Genomic DNA, 23,946 nt, shown 5'->3' with positions numbered 1-23,946 from the left:
GCCAAAGAGCAAGTTGAAATGTGTCTCCAGGTGGAGACTGTAGTGTTTGCAGAGATGCCCCATCACAGTTTATGTGGAATCTACAAACTATAGAGCCATAACTGCCTTCCTCAGGCAGCTGGTACTGGAGACTCATTCTTGGAAATTTCTTTTACTTCACTTGTTCTTAAGCAGTTAAAATGTGTTTATTGCATTTGGTGAGGGGTTTGTTTTGAACATGTGGAGAAGTATGGCAGAACTAGAAAATGGAACTTTATGCTATTAACATTTTCAGATCATTATTCCTCCCTCATCTGTATAAAATCTTCAACTTTGAATTTCATGTTACCTGGTTAGATCACCTAATATTTCTTGTCTTTGCTATGAGCTGCCAATCTCTGTGACATTTTCTTATATTTTTCAAAGTCATCAGCTCCCCTCTCATGGTTACACTCTCTGGTTCCACTTCTGCCTTAACTCTTGGCAGTTTTTAAAAAATATATATTTTTTGATGTGTACTATTTCTGTCTTTATTGAATTTGTTATACAATATTGCTTCTGTTTTATTTTTATTTTGGGGGCTCAATACATGTGGGATTTTAGTCCCCCAGTGAACTCAACCCTCCTGAATTGGAAAGTGACGTCTTAACCACTGGACCTCCAGAGAAGTCCCCTGCAATTTTAACACACACATACATATAGATCATCTTTCCAACCTTCCATTCTGTCATATCTTGGTTTTTCAGTTCCATGGCCCCCTTTCCAATATCCTTGTCCCCGACTTGACCTTAGCCACTCACACCTATGGACACATGCTGAATCTTGTACCTCAGACCAGGGGTTGGTGAACTACCGTCAGGTAAGGTCCAGTTGCCACCTATTTATAAATAAAGTTTTATTGGGACACAGCCATGCCCATTCATTGTATATCATGTCTGACGGCTTATACATCACAATGACAGAGTTCAGTAGTTGCACCAGAAACGAGTGCAAAACCAAACCACTTACTATCTGAAAATTTTAAGAAAAAGTTTGTCAACGCATGCCCCAGAGTAGTGATTGTCACTGATCTATAATCTCAACTTTGTGCACTGACCTCTGACTACCACCTTCCATCTTCCCAGCTTACTCTCAATGACCCAACCATCAAAATGCCTGTCCTCCTTCAGGGATTCCACTCCATTACTCCTTTCCTTATTTTCACCTCTTTCATGCCCTACATGTTCTCACTACTCTTTTTATCCAAGCTAAGTTCCACAGTCAACTATTAGAATCATATTCTTCCACATTCCCTCATTTCTTTGCCTGTCTCTTTCCTTCTGGAAATTGACTGGCAAGACAATTCACTATCTGCTCCTAGATCCACGCAGTCTGACGTAGCTAGAGAAAACCACATAACCCTGCTGACCAATTCATTTAAAAATTTTTTATTTTATTTTATTTTTTTTATTTATTTGGCTGTGCCAGGTCTCAGCTTCAGCACAGTGGTGGTGGTTCAGTCTCTAAGTTGTGTCGACTCTTTGCGACCCCAAGGGCTGTAGCCTGCCAGACTCATCTGTCCACGGGATTTCCCAGGCAAGAATACTGGAGTAGGCTGCCATTTCCTTCTCCAGTTGTGGCATGCAGGAGTTTTTAGTTGTCGCATGTGAATTCTTAGTTGTGGCATGTGGGATCTAGTTTTCCAAACAAATGATTGAACCTGGGCCCCTCCTGGAGCAAAAATAAGTTTGAGAGTTTGACCAGTTTATCTCTTCCTCATTCTTCCAACTGCATGAGACCCCTTGCATTTTCTTGCCAGACACACTCCCACCTGTGCATTTACATGCCACTTTTCCAGCAGTGATGTTTATTAAAAATATTTTAAACAGCTCACACTTAAGTCCACTATATCCCTGGAATATTAAATCTTTTATTTTTAAAAAATAAGAAGTGTACATGGGGAAGAAAAGAACTGGGATTAGAAACCAGGTGAATAGAAAAAGGAGAGATGAGACAGGACCAGATTTAAATTATATTTCAGAGTAAAGACTGACTTGCTGTTGGATTGGAGGTGAGAAGTAAGAAGAAAAAAGGGACTTTGGATGACTGGTGACAAAGACACCATACTGCTCCCACTATCAGATCTCTTGGTGTTCAAGTTGTGGGAGGTGTGGTTTTCTACTATGACCTGTGAGCCGGACATCTGTGCTTGAGCCCTGAGTCTTGGACTATTAATTTCCCTGAAGCATAGTAACAATAATAACAGCACACATGTGCTGTGCTGTGCTTAGTCACTCAATCGTGTCCAACTCTTTGCAACCTCGTGGACTGTAACCCACCAGGCTCCTCTGTCCTTGGGGATTCTCCAGGCAAGAATACTGGAGTGAGTTGCCATGCCCTCCACCAGGGGATCTTCCCAACCCAAGGATCAAATCCAGATCTCCCCCACTGCAGGCAGATTCTTACCTGTCTGAGCCACCAGGGAAGCTATACAATTGTTAATGGTGAGTGTGGTCTATCCTATATATTGTCTATGTACATACTGCTTTTTCCTTTACATGAAATACTTCACTTAGTCCTTACAACATCCCTTCCTCACTTTACAGATGATGAGAAAGGCTCAGAAATGCAGACTAATTTTGCCAAGGTCACACAACTAAGTCAGTGGCTGAACTGGGTTTGAATTCAGTTCCGTCCGACTTTAAGATTCATGGATATTAACAACTATGCCATACTGCCTTCCAGAAGAATGATTCTTGATTTCATAGTTCAAAACACCCTCTCACATTTTATGTCATTTAATTCTCAGGAGTAGGTTTCATTCCCATTGACTGTTACACTGATGCTGTGATATGAGGAAGAATTATAAGTATTTCCATTTTAAAGGTCTAAAAGGTGAAGCTTAGTGGTTAAGTGGATTTTTAAGGTCACATGTGTAGTTAATAACAAGGCTGGAAATTAAAATGAAATCTTCTGCTCCCTGTCCCATGAGCTCTATAGAGGAAAAGTCAGTGGACTTAGTTGGACCTCAGTTTTCAGATGGGAAATCAGGGATGGATGGACTAAGTGCTTAATATGACATGATCTGCCTTTTTAACTCTCTGGTTAAAAGTATCTCACTGGCTTTCAAATGTTGAACCACAGTTGCTTAGCTGGCTGGGAATTTCCTAACTGTATTCACTCATCACCTTCATTGATTCCTTGATGACTCAAGCAGTAATGAGTTCAACTGCATTGCAGGAGACAGGAGATTCGGGTTTGATCCCTGGGTCAAGAAGATTCCCTGGAGGAGGAAATAGCAACCCACTCCAGTATTCTTGCTTGGAAAACCCCATGGACAGAGGAACCTGGCAAGCTATAGTCCACTGGGTCGCAAAAGAGCTGGACATGACTTAACAACTGAGCACATGAGCATTCACTCATCACCTTCATTCATTACCTATAAAATGTCAGCTGACTACTTCCAACAATTTTCTGGAAACATCAGGGAAGTCACAAACATTTGTGTGGTGACATTCTTTTATACTTTTTTTGTATTTCTTCTAGTGTCAAACAGTGATAGTCACATCTTAGAATCTCATAAAATTATTTATTCCATGTGAATGAAATGACTTAAAATTAGAAAAAAGAAGTCTAACATACATATATGGCTGTAATTACATTTAATTTTATTTTGATTTTTTTACAAGAATTACCTTGATGTCATATATATGTATATTTGCATATATATTAAATACATATATATATGTATATTGATTTGAGGAATTTAAGAATAATTGAAGATAATAGAATAATTGAAGGTTTAGACAAGAGAATTAGTTAGAATTGTCATCTATGAATATTGCTCAAAAGGTTGAGTTGAGCAGATAGAATGGGAAAGACATTAGAGGCAGGAAGAGAGTCAGGAAGTTGTAAAAGTAATTTTGGTAAAGTATAATTGGCTTGAGTTACAATCAGGATTCTCTGTGTGGCGAACTTATAAGGAAGACAGAAATATAAGATGCAGTAGATCACACTGATAAGTATACACACACACACACTCACACATACATACTGCAGTTTTGTAAGAAGTCACTGAAATACTTTGATGAATTTTGAAGTGGCTAGTTTAATTAATATCAGCATCTAGATGATACAGAAAACCCTTGATACTTAATAAAGTTATTTTGAACCTGTCTTATGAAACATTAGTGATCACACTTAATTTAGTGTCATTTAATTTAAAGACACTGAGTTGTCTGGAAAACTGGCTTAAACTTTCATTTCATTTGCATGTTTATATACTCTCAACGTATGAAAAAGAAGAGAAGCGAAAAGCAAAGGAGAAAAGGAAAGATACAATCATCTGAATGCAGAGTTCCAAAGAATAGCAAGAAGTGATAAGAAAGCCTTCTTCAGTAATCAATGCAAAGAAATTGAGGAAAACAACAGAATGGGAAAGACTAGAGATCTCTTCAAGAAAATCAGAGATACCAAAGGAACATTTCATGCAAAGATGGGCTTGATAAAGGACAGAAATGGTATGGACCTAACAGAAGCAGAAGATATTAAAAAGAGATGGCAAGAATACACAGAAGAACTGTACAAAAAAGATCTTCACGACCCAGATAATCATCATGGTGTAATCACTCACCTAGAGCAAGGCATCCTGGAATGTAAAGTCAAGTGGGCCTTAGAAAGCATTACTATGAACAAAGCTAGTGCAGGTGATGGAATTCCAGTTGAGCTATTTCAAATCCTAAGAGATGATGCTGTGAAAGTACTGCACTCAATATGCCAGCAAATTTGGAAAACTCAGCAGTGGCCACAGGACTGGAAAAGGTCAGTTTTCATTCCAGTCCCAAAGAAAGGCAATGCCAAAGAATCCTCAAACTACCACACAATTGCACTCATCTCACATGCTAGTAAAGTAATGCTCAAATTTCTCCAAGCCAGGCTTCAGCAATATGTGAACCGTGAACTTCCTGATGTTCAAGCTGGTTTTAGAAAAGGCAGAGGGACCAGAGATCAAATTGCCAACATCTGCTGGATCATGAAAACAGCAAGAGAGTTCCAGAAAAAAATCTATTTCTGCTTTATTGACTATGCCAAAGCCTTTGACTGTGTGGATCACAATCAACTGTGGAAAATTCTAAAAGAGATGGGAATACCAGACCACCTGATCTGCCTCTTGAGAAATTTGTATGCAGGTCAGGAAGCAACAGTTAGAACTGGATATGGAACAACAGACTGGTTCCAAATAGGAAAAGGAGTACATCAAGGCTGTATATTGTCACCCTGTTTATTTAACCTATATGCAGAGTACATCATGAGAAACGCTGGGCTGGAAGAAGCACAAGCTGAAATCAAGATTGCTGGGAGAAATCTCAATAACCTCAGATATGCAGATGACACCACCCTTATGGCAGAAAGTGAAGAGGAACTAAAAAGACTCTTGATGAAAGTGAAAGAGGAGAGTGAAAAAGTTGGCTTAAAGCTCAACATTCAGAAAACGAAGATCATGGCATCCGGTCCCATCGCTTCATGGGAAATAGATGGTGAAACAGTGGAAACAGTGTCAGACTTTATGTTTCTGGGTTCCAAAATCACTGCAGATGGTGACTGCAGCCATGAAATTAAAAGACACTTACTCCTTGGAAGGAAAGTTATGACCAACCTAGATAGCATATTCAAAAGCAGAGACATTACTTTGCCAACAAAGGTCTGTCTAGTCAAGGCTATGGTTTTTCCTGTGGTCACGTATGAATGTGACAGTTGGACTGTGAAGAAGGCTGAGCACCGAAGAATGATGCTTTTGAACTGTGGTGTTGGAGAAGACTCTTGAGAGTCCCTTGGACTGCAAGGAGATCCAACCAGTCCATTCTGAAGGAGATCAGCCCTGGGATTTCTTTGGAAGGAATGATGCTGAGGCTGAAACTCCAGTACTTTGGCCACCTCATGCGAAGAGTTGACTCATTGGAAAAGACTCTGATGCTGGGAGGGATTGGGGGCAAGAGGAGAAGGGGACGACAGAGGATGAGATGGCTGGATGGCATCACTGACTCGATGGACGTGAGTCTGAGTGAACTCTGGGAGTTGGTGATGGACAGGGAGGCCTGGCGTGCTGCGATTCATGGGGTCACGAAGAGTCGGACACGACTGAGCGACTGATCTGATCTGATCTGATACTCTCAACGTACACTACAATTGTCATTTTTGGAGGGAGTATATAAGTGAGTTTATGAATGAGAGGGACAGGGTGGGAAGAGGGCAGAGAGAAGATCAGAGGAAAGATTACATATCGGTCTTATCTTCTAAGTTTTAGCAGAATTTTCTCCTGTTTCTGACCAAATGATTGCTACCTTTAACCAGATTAGTAAATCTTCCATTCCATCCTATCAACTTCAGGTAGAATTAATCATTGTCTGTATGTGGTAAAAGAACAAAGAGAAACTGTAATTTCTTTTTAAATGAGGATGATGCATAAGCTTGTTGTGAAGCATTGTGGGAAATTTCTGGGGCAGGATCAGATTTCCAACCACCTGAGGCAATGAACTCCGAGTAAAGACTCAGTATGTTCCAACAGGAGGTGAAAAAAATTATTACTCACATGCTGGGTTGACCAGGGTTTCAGCCACTCTGAGTAAAACGTATTGAAGAACGAGGTGGGACCAGGCCATGGAGGAGACGGTGACAGCCTTGCCTGAAAGAAGTTGCTCCACTGGAGGGAAATGCTTTCTGTGTATTTCAAAGAAGCCAGCTACCAACACAGACAAGGCAGCACAAAGATTGCCAGCGACTGAAGAAGAATGCAAAGGAAAAAAAAAATTTTTTTAACAGTCAGTGAAATGGAATATCTCTTGCCATATCTATAAACAAGGATTTCACAGCCATCTATGATTCTGGCCCTCCAAATGGGAATTTCTCAACCCGGAGGGCCCCCAAAAGAAAGAACAATCCCTGTGATATAGCTGCCGACACGACATTCCTTACAGACAGGAGTGAGGGAGTGGGCAGCTGGGGATGTGAAAATGCAGGATTACTGGCCCCAGATAGCTGAGGTGCATGTGAAAGGAATGAATTCAGTGAGTCCAGACGCTTGCATCTTCCCAGACATGCATGTGTGCCTGCTAAGTCACATCAGTCATGTCTGACTCTTTGCAACTCCATGGACTGTAGCCTGCCAAGGGTCCTCTGTCCATGGGATTCTCCAGGCAAGAATACTGGAGTGGGCTGTCATGCCCTCTTCTCCCATACACAGAAGAGAGCTAAATTTCTTACCGTGAGATATCTGGTTTTCCTTAACTACCAGTAATCTTCGATGTTCAGACTATCTTCTCCCTTTGTTGCAAACTTCTATATAATCTGACTCCATTCCGCACCTCTCAGAGCAGTTTCTCAGGGCTACTTGAGATGCTGCCTCCCTGGCTTGAAGTCCTAAAAATTCTCATCGAATGGAACAGCTCTCTACTTTCAGGTTGTGAGCATATTTTTTCAGTCAACACCCCCGATCAGTGTAATATTTCTTACACACTGACACTAGAGGATGTATCCTCAACATTTTGTTATTGTTATTCTGGGGATGTCCAGATGTCAGCTGACTGTGTTGTGTGATTTTCCTATGCTTAGGCTTTGGTCTCTCAGAAATGGCTGCTAGAGTTCCCTGTTTACTGTTCAAGGTGGTTTTAGAAAAGGCAGAGGGACCAGAGATCAAATTGCCATTATCCGCTGGATCATGGAAAAAGCAAGAGAGTTCCAGAAAAACATCTATTTCTGCTTTATTGACTATGCCAAAGCCTTTGACTGTGTGGATCACAGTAAACTGTGGAAAATTCTGAAAGAGATGGGAATACCAGACTACCTGACCTGCCTCTAGAGAAACCTATATGCAGGTCAGGAAGCAACAGTTAGAACTGGACATGGAACAACAGACTGGTTCCAAATAGGAAAAGGAGTACGTCAAGGCTGTATATTGTCACCCTGTTTATTTAACCTATATGCAGAGTACATCATGAGAAATGCTGGGCTGGAAGAAGCACAAGCTGGAATCAAGATTGCTGGGAGAAATATCAATAACCTCAGATATGCAGATGACACCATCCTTATGGCAGAAAGTGAAAAAGAACTAAAGAGCCTCTTGATGAAAGTGAAAGAGGAGAGTGAAAAAGTTGGCTTAAAGCTCAACATTCACAAGATCATGGCATCTGGTCCCGTTACTTCATGGGAAATAGATGGTGAAATAGTGGAAACAGTGTCGGACTTTACTTTTTGGGGTTCCGAAATCACTGCAGATGGTGATTGCAGCCATGAAATTAAAAGACACTTACTCCTTGGAAGGAAAGTTATGACCAACCTAGATAGCATATTCAAAAGCAGAGACATCACTTTGCCAAAAAAGGTCCATCTAATCAAGGCCATGGTTTTTCCAGTGGTCATGTATGGATGTGAGAGTTGGACTGTGAAGAAAGCTGAGTGCCAAAGAATTGATGCTTTTGAACTGTGGTGTTGGAGAAGACTCTTGAGAGTGCCTTGGACTGCCAGGAGATCCAACCAGTCCATTCTAAAGGAGATCAGTCCTGGGTGTTCCTTGGAAGGACTGATGCTAAAGCTGAAACTCCAGTACTTTGGCCACCTGATGCAAAGAATTGACTCATTGGAAAAGACTCTGATGCTGGGAGGGATTGGGGGCAGAAGGAAAAGGGGACGACAGAGGATGAGATGGCTGGATGGCATCACTGACTTGATGGACATGAATCTGGGTGAACTCTGGGAGTTGGTGATGGACAGGGAGGCCTGGCATGCCACAATTCATGGGGTCACAAAGAGTCGGACACGACTGAGCGACTGAACTGAACTGAATTGAACTTACTGATTGACTATCCAGATGGCCTAAGTTATTTAACCTCACTATCATTTTCCTTGGCTCTGTGTGTGTGTGCTTAGTCTCTCAGTCATGTCTGACTCTGCAACCCATGGACTGTAGCCCACCAGACTCTCCTGTCCATGGGGATTCTCCAGGCAAGAATACTGGAGTTGGTTGCCATGCCCTGCTCCAGGGGATCCTCCCAACCCAGGATTGAACCCAGGTCTCCCACATTACAGGCACATTCTTTACCATCTGAGCCACCAGGGAAGCCCTTCCTTGACACTAAAAGGTGGTTATTTTGTAGGATGCCTATGAGATTTAAATAAGATCACATATAGGTAATATTGGGCTTACTTGGTGGCTCAGAGGAAAAGAATCCACCCGCAATGCAGAAGATGCAGGTGACGTGGGTTCAATCCTTGGGTTGGGAAGATCCCCTGGAGAAGGGGATGGGAATCCACTCCAGTATTCTTGCCTAGAGAATCCCATGTACAGAGGAGCTTGGTGGGCTACATTCCATGGGGTGGCAAAAAGTTAGACATAACTGAAGTGACTGAGCATGCCCAAGTATTATTGTAACACTTCCTGGTAGCAACTAGTAGCAATTGTTGAAGCTAAGGCAATGATTTTGAGCTTTTATCCTGAGATAAAATACATTATTCTGAAAAAAATTAAAATCTATGTCTGAATAAAAAATGATTTGGGAAAATTTAAAATAAATGATCTCTTCAAAAGATTGTAATTACTATTTTAAAAAAGGTTATGAAACAAACTGTAAGCATTATCAGTCCTTGGTTTTCTGACATTTCTCTAATCCTTGCAGAAAAAGTAAAGTAACTATTACAGAATTAAAGATTAGGAACTTTTTCTTAGGAAAAAATATTAAATGTAATTAAGTGGGTAGAGAGTATAAATGGAAGAAATTATTCAGATAGCAGTTCAACTCTTCTCTTATTTTTAAGGAATTACCTAGGACATTTTGGTTGAAAATGAGAAGAGATTTTGTTACAGTTTATATCTACTGTGAAAGTGCTGCACTCAATATGCCAGCAAATTTGGAAAACTCAGCAGTGGCCACAGGACTGGAAAAGGTCAGTTTTCATTCCAATCCCAAAGAAAGGCGATGCCAGAGAATGCTCAAACTACCACACAATTGCACTCATCTCACACACTAGTAAAGTAATGCTCAAAATTCTCCAAGCCAGGCTTCAGCAATACGTGGACCGTGAACTTCCTGATGTTCAAGCTGGTTTTAGAAAAGGCAGAGGGACCAGAGATCAAATTGCCAACATCCGCAGGATCATGGAAAAAGCAAGAGAGTTCCAGAAAAACATCTATTTCTGCTTTATTGACTATGCCAAAGCCTTTGACTGTGTGGATCACAATAAACTGTGGAAAATTCTGAAAGAGATGGGAATACCAGACCACTTGACCTGGCTCTTGAGAAACCTATATGCAGGTCAGGAAGCAACAGTTAGAACTGGATATGGAACAACAGACTGGTTCCAAATAGGAAAAGGAGTACATCAAGGCTGTATATTGTCACCCTGTTTATTTAACCTATATGCAGAGTACATCATGAGAAACGCTGGGCTGGAAGAAGCCCAAGCTGGAATCAAGATTGCCGGGAGAAATATCAATAACCTCAGATATGCAGATGACACCACCCTTATGGCAAAAAGTGGAGAGGAACTAAAAAGCCTCTTGGTGAAAGTGAAAGAGGAGAGTGAAAAAGTTGGCTTAAAGCTCAACATTCAGAAAACGAAGATCATGGCATCTGGTCCCATCACTTCATGGGAAATAGATGGTGAAACAGTGGAAACAGTGTCAGACTTTATTTTTTTGGGGTTCCAAAATCACTGCAGATGGTGATTGCAGCCATGAAATTAAAAGACACTTACTCCTTGGAAGGAAAGTTATGACCAATCTAGATAGCATATTGAAAAGCAGAGACATTACTTTTTCAACAAAGGTCCATCTAGTCAAGGCTATGGTTTTTCCAGTGGTCATGTATGGATGTGAGAGTTGGACTGTGAAGAAAGCTGAGTGCCAAAGAATTGATGCTTTTGAACTGTGGTGTTGCAGAAGACTCTTGAGAGTCCCTTGGACTGCAAGGAGATCCAACCAGTCCATTCTAAAGGAGATCAGTCCTGGGTGTTCTTTGGAAGGACTGATGCTAAAGCTGAAACTCCAATACTTTGGCCACCTCCTGCGAAGAGCTGATTCATTGGAAAAGACTCTGATGCTAGGAGGGATTGGGGGCAGGAGCAGAAGGGGACGACAGAGGATGAGATGGCTGGATGGCATCACTGACTCGATGGACAAGAGTTTGGGTAAACTCCGGGGCTTGGTGCTGGACAGGGAGGCCTGGTGTGCTGCAATTCATGGGGTCGCAAAGAGTCGGACACAACTGAGCGACTGAACTGAACTGATATCTACTGCACCCATTTCATTTCTCAAGTTATCATTCATATTGCTGGACTTAATCCCATTGTTAGAGCAGAGGCAAACTTTAGCTTGATGGAATTTACTTGAAATTTAGAGATAGTCACCTTTTGCTAACTTGCATAAAATTTCAGATAAGCAAACTTTCAATTCAGAAAAATCAATCTAATGTTTAAATAGCTTAGTGTTTGTTTTAGTTGATAGAGAAACTGGTAGGTAAATTTTTTGATTGTATCTCAACATTTAAATGTATCCATAATGTCTGCTCTTTCTGAGACCTCAAAAAACAGAAGGTATAAAAAAGGAGGAAATCTGAATAACAGAAAATTTAAGGAATTTTAAAATATATTATTACTTTAAATTAGATTCCATGAGGGCCCGTTCATAATGAAGTAGAGATTTTGGTTCTGTTAACAGCTCAGATTGAAAAAAAAGGAATTTTAATATTACCTATCTTAAAGATATGACTTCCCTGGTGGCTCAGAGGGTAAAGAATCAGCTTTTGATGCAGGAGACCTGGGTTTGATCCCTAGGTCAAAAGATCCCCTGGAGAAGGGAATAGCAACCCACTTCAGTATTCTTGCCTGGAAAATCCCATGGATGGAGGAGCCTGAAGGGCTACAGTCCATGGGGTTGCAGAGTTGGACACAACTGAGTGACTAACATGCATACACCTTGAAGATAAAATTCATCCCAGAATTTATCTATACTTAGCACACTAAAACTCACTAGAAAGAGACCTAAAATGTCAATTTGATTTAATATTTACTCTATTACTGCTATACATAAAGTTGTCTGTTAGGGCAGTTGGGGAGGTAAGATTAAAAAAAAAATTGTTCTCAGTTTTTGTAGACTTATAATGCTATTCTAAAAGGAGAAGAATTTACTTCCAGCTGGAAAAGTGAGAGAAATCCTTCTATGATTTAAAGAAAGAAAGACTGAACTTCCTTGGTGGTCCAGTGGTTAAGAATCCTCCTGCCAATTCAGGAGACATGGTTCAATCCCTGGTCAGGGAAAATCTCACATGCCTCGGAGCAACTAAGCCCATGTGCCATAACTACTGAGCTCACGCTATAGAGCCTATGCTCTGCAACAAGAGAAGCCACCAAAATGAGAAGCCCTCAAAGTGCAACCAGAGTAGCCCCTGCTTGCTGCAACTAGAAAAAGCCTTCATGCAGCAATTAAGACCAAGTGCAGCCAATAAATAAATAAATACAAAAAAAGAAAGAAAGAAGGGTTTCAGTAGGAAGAGGTGAGGGCAGCATGAATGGCCTGAGCAAAAGCACAAAGTCATGAGAGTATCAGACAAATTTTCACAATGGTGAGAAACAAGTTATTTAGGTGTCAGGGGAGAAGACAGATCGAGGTCAGATCATAAGAGGCATTTCATAAATTTTTAAGGAATTTTCAAATTACTCTGAAGAAAATGGAATCATTGAAGATATTAAACACAAGTGAAAAGATTAGAATTGGCATTTAGGATGATAACTCTAAGAGCCAGGTGCTGGTTGATAGAATGGGAGTGATACTGAAGATAGCTAGGAAGTTAAAGGCTAAAGTACGGGCTTCCCAGGTGGCACGAGATGTAAAGAATTCGTCTTCTAAGGCAAGAGACAGTCGTGGGTTTGATCTCTGGGTCGGGAGGATCCCCTGAAGAAGGAAATGGCACCCCACTCCAGTATTCTTGTCTGGAAAATTCCATGGACACAGGAGCCTGGTGGGCTACAGTCTGTGGGGTCACAAAGAGTTGGACATGACTGAGCAACTGTACAGAAACCGACCTATTTATTAAGTACAGAAAAATAAATTATTTCTTTGGTTTTGCAATGACATACATATTATTATTGTTTAAAAATGTTTTTTATAATCATATTATTCAACAATATTAGACAAATGACACCTAAAGATTTAAAAAAATGATTTGCCTCTGGGAATTATGACTGACTGAATGTAAAGAAAGCAACAGTTGGAGACTGTTACTTACTGTTAAAAAACTTTCAAAACTATTGATTTTCTCACCTACCATGCTTCCCTGAATCTAAGATTAACTTAGCTATATGAGGAAACATTCTTTCATACCACTGAGAAAGGAAAAAAATGCTGCCAATCTAGCATAATATGCAACCCAATTTCACACACACATACAATGGACTGAATTGTGTTCCTTCAAAATTCATACATTTGAAGCCATAACCTCCAAAGTCATTACTTGAAGACAGAGCCTTTAAAGAGGCGATTAAGGTTAAATGAGGTTGTAAGAGTGGGACAGTAGCCTAATATGGTGCTCAGTTGCTTCAGTCATGTTCAATACTTGCAATAGGGTGGACTGAAGCCTGCCAGGCTCCCCTGTCCATGGGATCTCCCAGGCAAGAATACTGGAGTGGGTTGTCATTTCCTTCTCCAGAGAATCTTCCCAACCAAGCAATCGAACCTGGGTCTCCTACACTGGCCGGCAAATTCTTTACTGCCTGAGCCACCAGGGAAGCTCTGTATGACTGTTACCTTTGTAAGAAGAAGAAAAGATACCATGTCTATACAGACACAGAGGAAAGGAAGGGTGAAGACAGCAAGAAATTGGCCATCTACAATCCAAGGATAGAGGACTTAGGGGAAATTAAACCTGCTAACACCTTCATCTTGGGTTTCTAGCCTCCAGAACTGTAAGAAATAAACTTGTTGTTAAAGCCACCTAGTGTATGATATCTTGTTCTGGTAGCACTAGCCAACTGATTACAAGTATGTTCAGGTATTACGTGAAAATTAAATTGTTCAAGAATTTCCTTGGCAGTCCAGTGGTTAAGACTCAGAGCTCCCCAATGCAGGAGGCATGGGTTCAATCCCTGGTTAGGGAACTAAGATCCTTCATGCAAAAAATTAAGTTGTTCAAATATTGTGCAATTAAATTGTAAGATATTCCCATGAACCTCAAAGAAAGGATCGAAGTAGATAGAATAGATTTTAAAATTTTCTTGGCTTTCTTATTTTAGAATTTGAATTCTCTGTGTATCTTCTACAGTACGTCTCATTCTAACTAATTTAGTATAATTTAGACAAAGATATCATGTCCACTCCCCCCCACCACCTTTTTTTTTGTTATCACCTGTTGTATATAAAAAGGCTTATATTGTATTTTATCCAGGAAATTTTATAGCTTTAGAGGCAATAGATTAGACACGAGATGGGCAAATATTTTTTGTAAAAAACCAGCGGTAAGTATTTTTGGTTTTATGTGACAAAAGGCAACATTTTGAAGCTATGTAAGTATTATATAACAAGAAATAGAATACATTTTCTACAAATTTTTTATTGATCAGATTCAAACTAATAATGCTTTTTTGAGGGTATAATGTAATTTCACTTAATTGGTATTCAAAGTTATCATTTCTTATCAAATCAATTGCAAATGTTCATCAGTGAAAACAACTTTTAGCTTGTAGATAACGCAAAAGCAAATGGCAGGCCAGATTTGGCCCATGAGTGTAGTGGTTGGCCAAATTTTGGTTGACTTGTCAGCTTTTATTGCCTACTGCTGAATTTTAGCTCTGACCTGATGAGAAATTGTAGCATTTTTTTACCTAAGCCTCTGCTGGCAGTATACAAGCATGAAATGTGAGAGAGCAGTCTCTTGGCTTTTTGCTCTGTCCTTGAAACTTAAAGTCTAGTCTTTGATCAACAGCATAGGAATCACCTGGCAGCTTGCTAGACAGAATTTCAAGCTCCATCCTAGAAGGTTTGATCAGACCTACATTCAACGAGATCCAAGAAGCTCTGAGACCTGTTCTAGGAAAATCCAACGAAAGACAGTTCTCCAAACAATTTCAAGCAAAGCACAAATATTTAGTTCATCTACCTAGATATTTTAGGGCAAAGCATATTTTACCTGAAACATCAAACTAACTGCATTTGCTTTTTATTTGCTACTGCACTCTGGCGCAGATGAAAAATGGCTTTTTAAAAAATTCAAAACAAAGCTGCATTCCAACCTAAATTAAATCTGCTCCAATTTTATTCTTAACACCTATGAGATCATAACTTGTCCAAAGCAGAGTGTAGTTTATCAGAAAGTACACATTTTAAACCTCTAGCAGATCTGTATTTATAAGATAAAGCACACGGTTCCAAAGGAGATCTTGTATTCAGATAAATAATGCATGCTTTAATATTGGCTATGTCATTGAAGGGGCTTCACTGGTGGCTCAAATGATAAAGAATCTGCCTGCAATGCGGGAAACCTGGGTCTGACCCTGTGTCGAGAAGATCCCCTGGTGCAGGGACCGGCAACCCACCCCAGTATTCTTGCCTGGAGAATCCCATGGACAAAGGAGCCTGGTGGGCTATAGTCCATAGGATCGCAAAGATTTGGACATGACTGAAGAGGCTGAACACACACATGGTTGTAGACAACTCTCTAAAAGTATTAAATCGCTTAGAGTTTATTCTATTATCCCACCATGTGATAATTTTTCAAATGAGACCACAATGAATTTTTTAAGTCAGAATTTATTCAAACATTTTGGTTGTACTTGCCGTTTCCTGTTGAAGCAAAATCTAACACTACAATATAAATATGTAAAGATGATTCAAACATTGGATAAATTTGCCTCACTGAGAAAACTATGGATTTTTTTTTAATGTGTCATTTAACGTATGAGTCTCTGATATGTAACACAACTGAAAGGATGAAACTCTACTGAGTCCTTGAGAAATTGTCCTCAGATCCATGATTTTGGCAAATTCCAAAAACAGGAAATTGGCTAATGTAAGAACACACTGATGTCCATAAAACACTCTTATAAAGATAGCTATGATTTTATCATCGTATATATTTCTGCCTTTGTGGAAGATCTTTCTCACCTGCTACTTGGCATATGTTTTTTGCTGTTTCTCCTGTTAGTGGTATGTTCCTGTGTTTGAATTGAGCTATCCATATTCTGTCTTTTGTTTCTCTTTAGACCACTGGGAACTCATTTCAGGAGGTTCAGCTTCAGTTTGTGTTTTAACTTCTGAATCTGAAACAGGTCATTCATTTGCATGGAGATCAGTTACACAAACATATCTGTAAGGCATAAAATATTGCTTCAGTTGACTTACTAGATGGTCTAATTTAGGGGTCCCCAACCTCAGAGATCTAATGTCTGATGATCTGAGATGGAATTGATATAACAAAAATAGAAACAAAGTGCACAATAAATGTAACACTCTTGAATCATTTGGAAACCATCCCCCTCCAACTCATGGAAAAATTATTTTCCCTGGAAAAAAACTATTTTCCTTCTGGTCTACTTTACCTCAAATTTAATTCCAGTGTTGATGTCAACTTTAAAAGTAAGAACCTAAGAACATCGATGTGCTTTTATTAAACAAATGAATAACTAAATGAATGAGTTATTCAGGCTAGATATTTGCATGTTACTTTTTTTAGTGTTTACAAAACTTCCTGCCAGGTATTTTGCAGAAGGTATACACCATGATGTTTCTTGGTGTCACAGTTCTGAAAACTATACTAGAGAAAAAGTAGTTTTGATGAAATAATCCTACTTTCAATGAAGGTAACTGGATCCCTGGCTTGGTTTTTAATTTGTCAAGCACTTTGATTCCAACCAAAAAGAAACTCTGTCAATTATTAGAACTAGTAGAAGGTACTACATATAAACTATATATAAACTAGTAGAAGGTATATATATAAAAAGGGACCAGCACCTTGGTTGTACCTGAATCATAAAGAACTTTGAATTAGGATTTGAATTTTCAAATTTTATTTTAAAGAGGAAGGCCTGGAAGATATTTGGATATACTTCATCTGCATTTCAATATCAATGTTACTTAAAAGCCAAGATAACAGCTACCTACTGCGTTGTGCACTTCTGCTTTGTATAAGGCTTAATAACAATCTAAATTAGGCTAATTTTAGTCAGATTAATACTGGTGTGTGTCAGCACTAGCTACTAAATGTCACATACTGGATTTTAACTAATGGTAGGAGAGGAAATACTCATGGTGTAAACATTTTTGAACTGAAAAAAGCTAAAACAAAGTGTATCAAACTATGACACAGGATACATCATAATATCACTGATTCTAGATTTTTGGTGTATTAAGGCTGACTTTTAAATAGATACATCTGTCTCATGTAATGTTAGGAAAATACAGTCTTGATGAAACACTCTGTGTGTATCAAACCTTTGTCGTCCAAGTTCTAAAAGATTTGGAGTTTTTTTTTATCATTGGTACGGTCATATACTTGTTAATTTCTTTAGCTGATAAACTCAAGAATGTCCTATCTTCAATCAGAAACCCCCTCTTTCCTTGCATTGTTATGAGCTAGATAAAGAAAAGCAAGCTCATTTTTTTTTCCTGTGTTAAATTTCTACTTTGACCAACCAAATGAGTTTTCTCTACCCCTCACTCTTCGCCTGGGCTGTTATTATCCTTGTCAAACCCTAGGCATCTCAGCTTTGGCACCATCTGCCTCCTTAAACATTACAGTCCTTGGACAGGGAGTGACTGACTGTGAAAGGGAGTGCTGCTGCTAAGCTGCTGCTAAGTCACTTCAGTCGTGTCTGACTCTGTGCAACCCCATAGACGGCAGCCCACCAGGCTCCCCTGTCCCTGGGATTCTCCAGGCAAGAACACTGGAGTGGGCTGCCATTTCCTTCTCCAATGCATGAAAGTCAAAAGTGAAAGTGAAGTCGCTCAGTCGTGTCTGACCCTCAGCGACCCCATGGACTGCAGCCTTCCAGGCTCCTCCATCCATGGGATTTTCCAGGCAAGAGTACTGGAGTAGGGTGACATTGCCTTCTCTGGAAAGGGAGTGGGGGAACCTTAAAGACCAACTCATTGTGATGGCAGAAGGATTTTTCATTTACTTCATAGCCTTGATTAGAAATAGCAGTAAGGATTCCAAATTAACACTGATAATGTCTATAATTTAAATGTTCAAAACAGCACTATTTACAACAGCCAGGACATGGAAGCAACCTAGATGGCCATTGACAGATGAATGGATAAAGAACATATGGTATATATATACAACGGAATACTGCTGCTGCTGCTGCTGCTGCTGCTAAGTCGCTTCAGTCGTGTCCGACTCTGTGCAACCCAATAGACAACAGCCCACCAGACTCCCCCGTCCCTGGGATTCTCCAGGAAAGAACACTGGAGTGGGTTGCCATTTCCTCCTCCAATGCAAGAAAGTGAAAAGTGAAAGTGAAGTCGCTCAGTCGTGTCCGACTCTTAGCGATCCCATGGACTGCAGCCCACCAGGCCCCTCCATCCATGGGATTTTCCAGGCAAGAGTACTGGATTGGGGTGCCATTGCCTTCTCCAACAATGGAATACTACTCAACCATAAAAACAAATGAAATTGAATCAGTTGTGGTGATGTGAATGAACCTAGAGCCTGTCATACACAGTAAAGTAAGTGCGAAAGAAAAAAACAAATATTGTGTATTAATGTATATATATAGAATCTAGAAAAATGGTTCTGATTAATCTATTTGCAGGGCAGGAATAGAGGTACAAAAGTAGAAGACAGACGTGTGGACACAGTGGGGGAAGGAATGGGGGTGATGAATTGAGAGAGTGGCATCGACATATATACACTCCTGCTGCTGCTGCTGCTGCTGCTAAGTCGCTTCAGTCATGTCCAACTCTGTGTGACCCCAGAGATGGCAGCCCACCAGGCTCCCTCGTCCCTGGGATTCTCCAGGGAAGAACACTGGAGTGGGTTGCCATTTTCTTCTCCCATATATACACTACCATGTGTGAAACAGATATCTAGTAGGAAGCTGCTATATAGCACAGGGAGCTCAGCTTGGTGCTCTGTGATGACCTAGAGGGGTGGAATCAGGGTAGGAATCGGGGTATGGGAGGGAGACTCGAGAGAGAGTATATATGTATACATATGACTGATTCACGTTATTGTACAGCTGAAACTAACACAACATTGTAAAACAATTATACTCCAATAAAAAGGAACTATAGATAGCTAGTAAGTGGAATAATAATAACAAATAATAAAACAATGGCCTTACAATTAGAAGGTCTGAATTCAAATAAGACATTATTTTTGAGATCCTTGACCTAGTAAATCATGATTTATCATGAGATTAAGTGGGATATGCATAGGAAGGTGCCTAGGTTCAAATGAGGAATTCATAAATATTTGTTTGTTCATAATTTATATACTTACATACTTCACTCACATTTTCAAGGCACTTAGGTTCAAAGCGAAAGTGAATTTTAATGTTAGATTAATTCAGTTATGTAAATCACTATCAAAAAGTACTCTAGGTTTATGCTTCTATGTCCTGATAAAACTTATTAATCTTCCATAATCACAAGCAGGATATGGAAAACTTAAGCAAACATCTAGTTTAAAAGATACATATCATCACACCTCTTTATTTCCCCAGAGCAAAATATTATGCAAATAAGTGAGCAAGTATGTAAATGAACAAATGAATGGAGTCTGGCTTAGAAACAATTGAATTCAGTAATTTGTACTCAGAAGGATATAGCTCAGATGTTTTAGATGAATCTAGTTTTTTTCCTTTTCTTCCTGCCCACTAAGTCTGTTACCAACCTTCACAGGGAATATTTAGTTCATTAACATCAAATAATATATCAGATAATTCTAGCTAACTTTCCTCCCTCCAGAAAAACACATACACTTCTTTAAGAATAGACATGCTTTCAAATAGGTGAGACTGGAGAATTGTCCAAGAGAAAGTGCTCATATTTCAAGTGAATTTAAGATTTCTTATACTCAAGAAGGATTTTATTTTATTTTTTTGGCCACGCCATGTGGCTTGTAAGGTCTTAGTTCCCCAACCAGAGAATGTACCTGAGTCCTCACCTGGGCCCTCATTAGTGAAAGCTAACCATTGGACTGCCAGGGAATTCACAGGAAGGATTTTAAAAAGTAGTTCTTTCATCCATATTGTATACCATATTTCTCTAAAGTAACCCAATTTAAAAATTTTTTTAGTAATAAAACATAATTCAGAAGCTTAGACTGAATTTGGCATTTTGTAATATAAATTTACCCCCACGTTGTTCTGCATTCATTATATTTTAATAGTACACTTGCTGAGGGTATGTACAAAGTCTTACTTTTCTTTTGTATCCTCAAATAGTGCTGGACATTCACTAAATACTGGTTTGGATTTCTATATTAGCAGACAAAAAAAAAAAAAGCAGTTTGTAAGATTTAAGGATTGTTAAAACCTATTAAGTTTTATAGTTTGTCTAAACCTATAACAATAAATAATGTCAGGGCTACTGGCTTACAGAATAAATCAAAAAATATTTAGTACTGAAGACCTCTACAATTGAAGATAAACTGAGTTTAGTCACTTTGAGTTCTTTCTAAAAACAAATCTATTCTGTGATGTGGTCTAGAGTGATCTTGTTGATGGCTCTGGTAAATAACAGGAGGCATATATGCTAAAATGTAACTTCTATAAACAGAGAAACAGCAAAAATATATATATATATATAATAATGGGTTGCCAGAAGATTGTGTTGTCTTCACAGATCTCTACAAAGGAGGTTTTAAGAAAAACAACAGGAGCGCCGAAGAATAGATGCTTTTGAACTGTGGTGTTGGAGAAGACTCTTGAGAGTCCCTTGAACTGCAAGGAGATCCAACCAGTCCATCCTAAAGGAGATCAGTCCTGGGTGTTCATTGGAAGGACTGATCTTGAAGCTGATTCGAAGAGATGACTCATTTGAAAAGACCCTGATGCTGGGAAAGATTGAAGGCAGGAGGAGAAGGGGACAACGGAGGATGAGATGGTTGGATGGCATCGCTGACTCAATGGACATGGGTTTGGGTGAACTCCAGGAGTTGGTGATGGACAGGGAGGCCTGGCGTGCTGTAGTTCATGGGGTTGCAAAGAGTGGGACACGACTGAGCAACTGAAATGAACTGAACTGAACCAAGAGAAAAGAAACTTCCAGATGCCTGGCCTTGACTCTCATTGAAATTATTTCTCAAGTAGATGATAAGACATAATGTTGCCATTGCATGCTATTTCTTAAGAGTTTCAAACTTCCTCAGCTTTCTGTTTATCCTCACCAAACAATTAGACCTGCCTCTGCAAACTATGACTTAGTATTAGCTAATATTTGTAGAGCTTCCACACTGTGCCCCAACTGTGCTCTAGGCGCTATTATCACCTTGAATGATTGCAAAAGTTTTACAGAACAAAGGGTTCTAACATTTATCTCGGGTATGGCCCTCAATTAAAAAAGTGAGCTAGAAGACAAAATTAAGTGGCTTTCCCAAGTCACCCAGGAACAGCTCAGCAGCAGAGCAGGGGCTGAGACCCCAGTCTCTGGTCATCAGATGAGCTTGGTTTTCCTATTTCTTATCTTCTTGTTCCATGGCAGTGCCTGGGGGACCACAGCAAGGCAGAGGAGAATGTCACCAGAATGCTCCTCCTCTCCCATTTCATTGGCAGAAATCTTACTTTACCCTCACTTTAAAAAATTGAGAGTAGACCGTATCAACAACAACAACATGGTAATAATATGAGGTCAGTGTTCAGTCGTGTCCAACTCTTTGCCGCCCTATGAACTGTAGCCCACCAGGCTCCTTTGTCCATGGAATTTTCCAGGCAAGAATGCTGTAGTGGGTTGCCATTTCCTCTCCAGGGTATCTGCCTGATCGAGGGATGGAATCTGTGTAAGATGTCCTACATTTTTTTCACTTTAAAAATTAAGAGGGGACCATAACAACAGCAAAGTAGCAATTATATGAGGTCAAGGATGTGTTAACCAATCTTATTGTCATAAATATTTTGCAATATAGAATAGTATCAATTTATAACATTGTGTACCTTAAACTCACACATTTGATGCTTTTGAATTATGGTGCTGGAGAAGACTCTTGAGAGTCCCTTGCACAGCAAGGAGATCAGTCAATCCTAAAGGAAATCAACCCTCAATATTCACTGTAGAGACTGATGCTGAAGCCAAAGCTCAATACTTTAGCCTCCCAATGCGAAGAGCCGACTGATTGGAGAAGACCCTGATGCTGGGAGAGACGGAGAGCAGGAGGAGAAGGGATGACAGAAGATGAGATGGTTGGATAACATGGCCGATTCAATAGACATGAGTTTGAGCAAACTCTGGAATATAGTGAAGGACAGGGAAGCCTGGTGTGCTCCAGTCTATGGGCTTGCAAAGAGTTGTACATGACTGAGAGACTGAATCTTTATTTTAAAAATGGAAGGATAATTCTTTAAGAATATGTAAATAGACACCCAAAGGAATACAGAGAATATACAAATATAAGTAGACCTTATTTGTACATGGGTTTCCTGGTAGCTCAGATGGTAAAGCGTCTGCCTACAATGCGGGAGACCTGGGTTTGATCCCTGGGTCGGGAAGATCCCCTGGAGAAGGAAATGGCAACCCACTCCAGTATTCGTGCCTGGAAAATCCCATGGACTGAGGAGCCTGGTAGGCTACAGTCCATGGGGTCGCAAATAGTCGGACACGACTGAGTGACTTCACTTTCTTTCTTATTTGTACATGAAATTTTAGATCCATGAAACTATTATGATTTTTAAAAAATTAAAATTTTAAATGAAGGACAGGGAAGCTTGGTGTGCTGCAGTCCATGAAATCCCAAAGAGTTGGACATGACTTAGCAACTGAACAACAATGTCAATTATATTTCAAGGTGGAAAAATTGTTTGAAAATTATTGTTGCGCACCTTACTATTGGAAGAAATACTGTACTGAAACTGAATCACAGTACTAACTTGTAATAATTTTTTTTTTGCTGGTTCAGAAGTTAATTCCTCCCAAGTATTATTGCTTACCTGTGTTAATTTTTTAAAACATTCTCAGCATCAACTTAGGAGTAGAGACTGTTTTACATGAAGAAAGAGAGGCTATTTGGTGGCACTGAAAATTTCACCTAGTCTTTATATCAGGTGTGTCTTCTGAGAAGCATAAAAAGATAGGAAGAAAATGGAACACTGATGTCCATGTAGAGACTTGAGAAACTGGACATCAATACTCTTGAATGTACCTTCTTCCTAATTTGTCAAAATCAGACTCTATTCCAGAGCACATAGCTAACTTAGAGTCTTGTACAGTGTTTCTTATTTTAGTATGGGATGGAGAGGGTGGGATGAATTGAGAGAGTAGCATGGAAACATACACTTTACCGTACGTAAAACAGACAGCCAGTGGGAATTTGCTGTGTGACACAGGGAGTTCAACCCAGTGCTCTGTGACCACCTACAGTGGTGTGGAAGGTGGCAAGGAGGATTAAGAGGGAGGAGACATATGTATACCTGTAGCTGATTCATGATGATGTATGTCAGAAATCAGCACAATATTGTAAAGTAATTACCCTCCAATTAAAAAAAAGTTACAAACCACTTACTAGAAATGGTAAGTTGTACTTACGAATGCATGCTGACAGAAAAGAGCCATCTCTCTTAGAGGGAAGCAGGCAGGTGCTGAAATATTCCATAAAAGGAGCCAGAATGAGTAACGGTAGGATACTGATGACATTCATGACTGAAACTGGCAGAAGCAATCCACGCAGATTAAGACTGGAATTCACGGTCTGCAGATAATATCCTGAAGGAATCTGCTTTTCAACAGGGAAAGAGCCATGCATTAAGACAGTGGTTTAAGACTTCCCTGGTGGTCCAGTGGTTAATACTCTGAGC

The 23,946-nt window shown here is 39.8% G+C and overlaps 1 protein-coding gene across 1 annotated transcript in view; it reads right to left on the bottom strand.

Annotated features, from left to right (window-relative positions):
- The window catches only part of SLC15A5 (solute carrier family 15 member 5), a 95,479-nt gene that overhangs the window by 40,321 nt on the left and 31,212 nt on the right, over positions 1-23,946 (bottom strand). Inside the window, 2 exon segments of the mRNA XM_019960123.2 lie at positions 6,548-6,736; positions 23,678-23,864. Coding sequence (XP_019815682.2) covers positions 6,548-6,736; positions 23,678-23,864 — 376 coding nt within the window.

The sequence above is a fragment of the Bos indicus genome, chromosome 5 (assembly GCF_029378745.1).
Source record: "Bos indicus isolate NIAB-ARS_2022 breed Sahiwal x Tharparkar chromosome 5, NIAB-ARS_B.indTharparkar_mat_pri_1.0, whole genome shotgun sequence".
Lineage (NCBI taxonomy): Eukaryota > Metazoa > Chordata > Mammalia > Artiodactyla > Bovidae > Bos > Bos indicus.
Note: the sequence above shows the minus strand (reverse complement) of the source record. Positions and strands in the feature narration are given on the sequence as shown.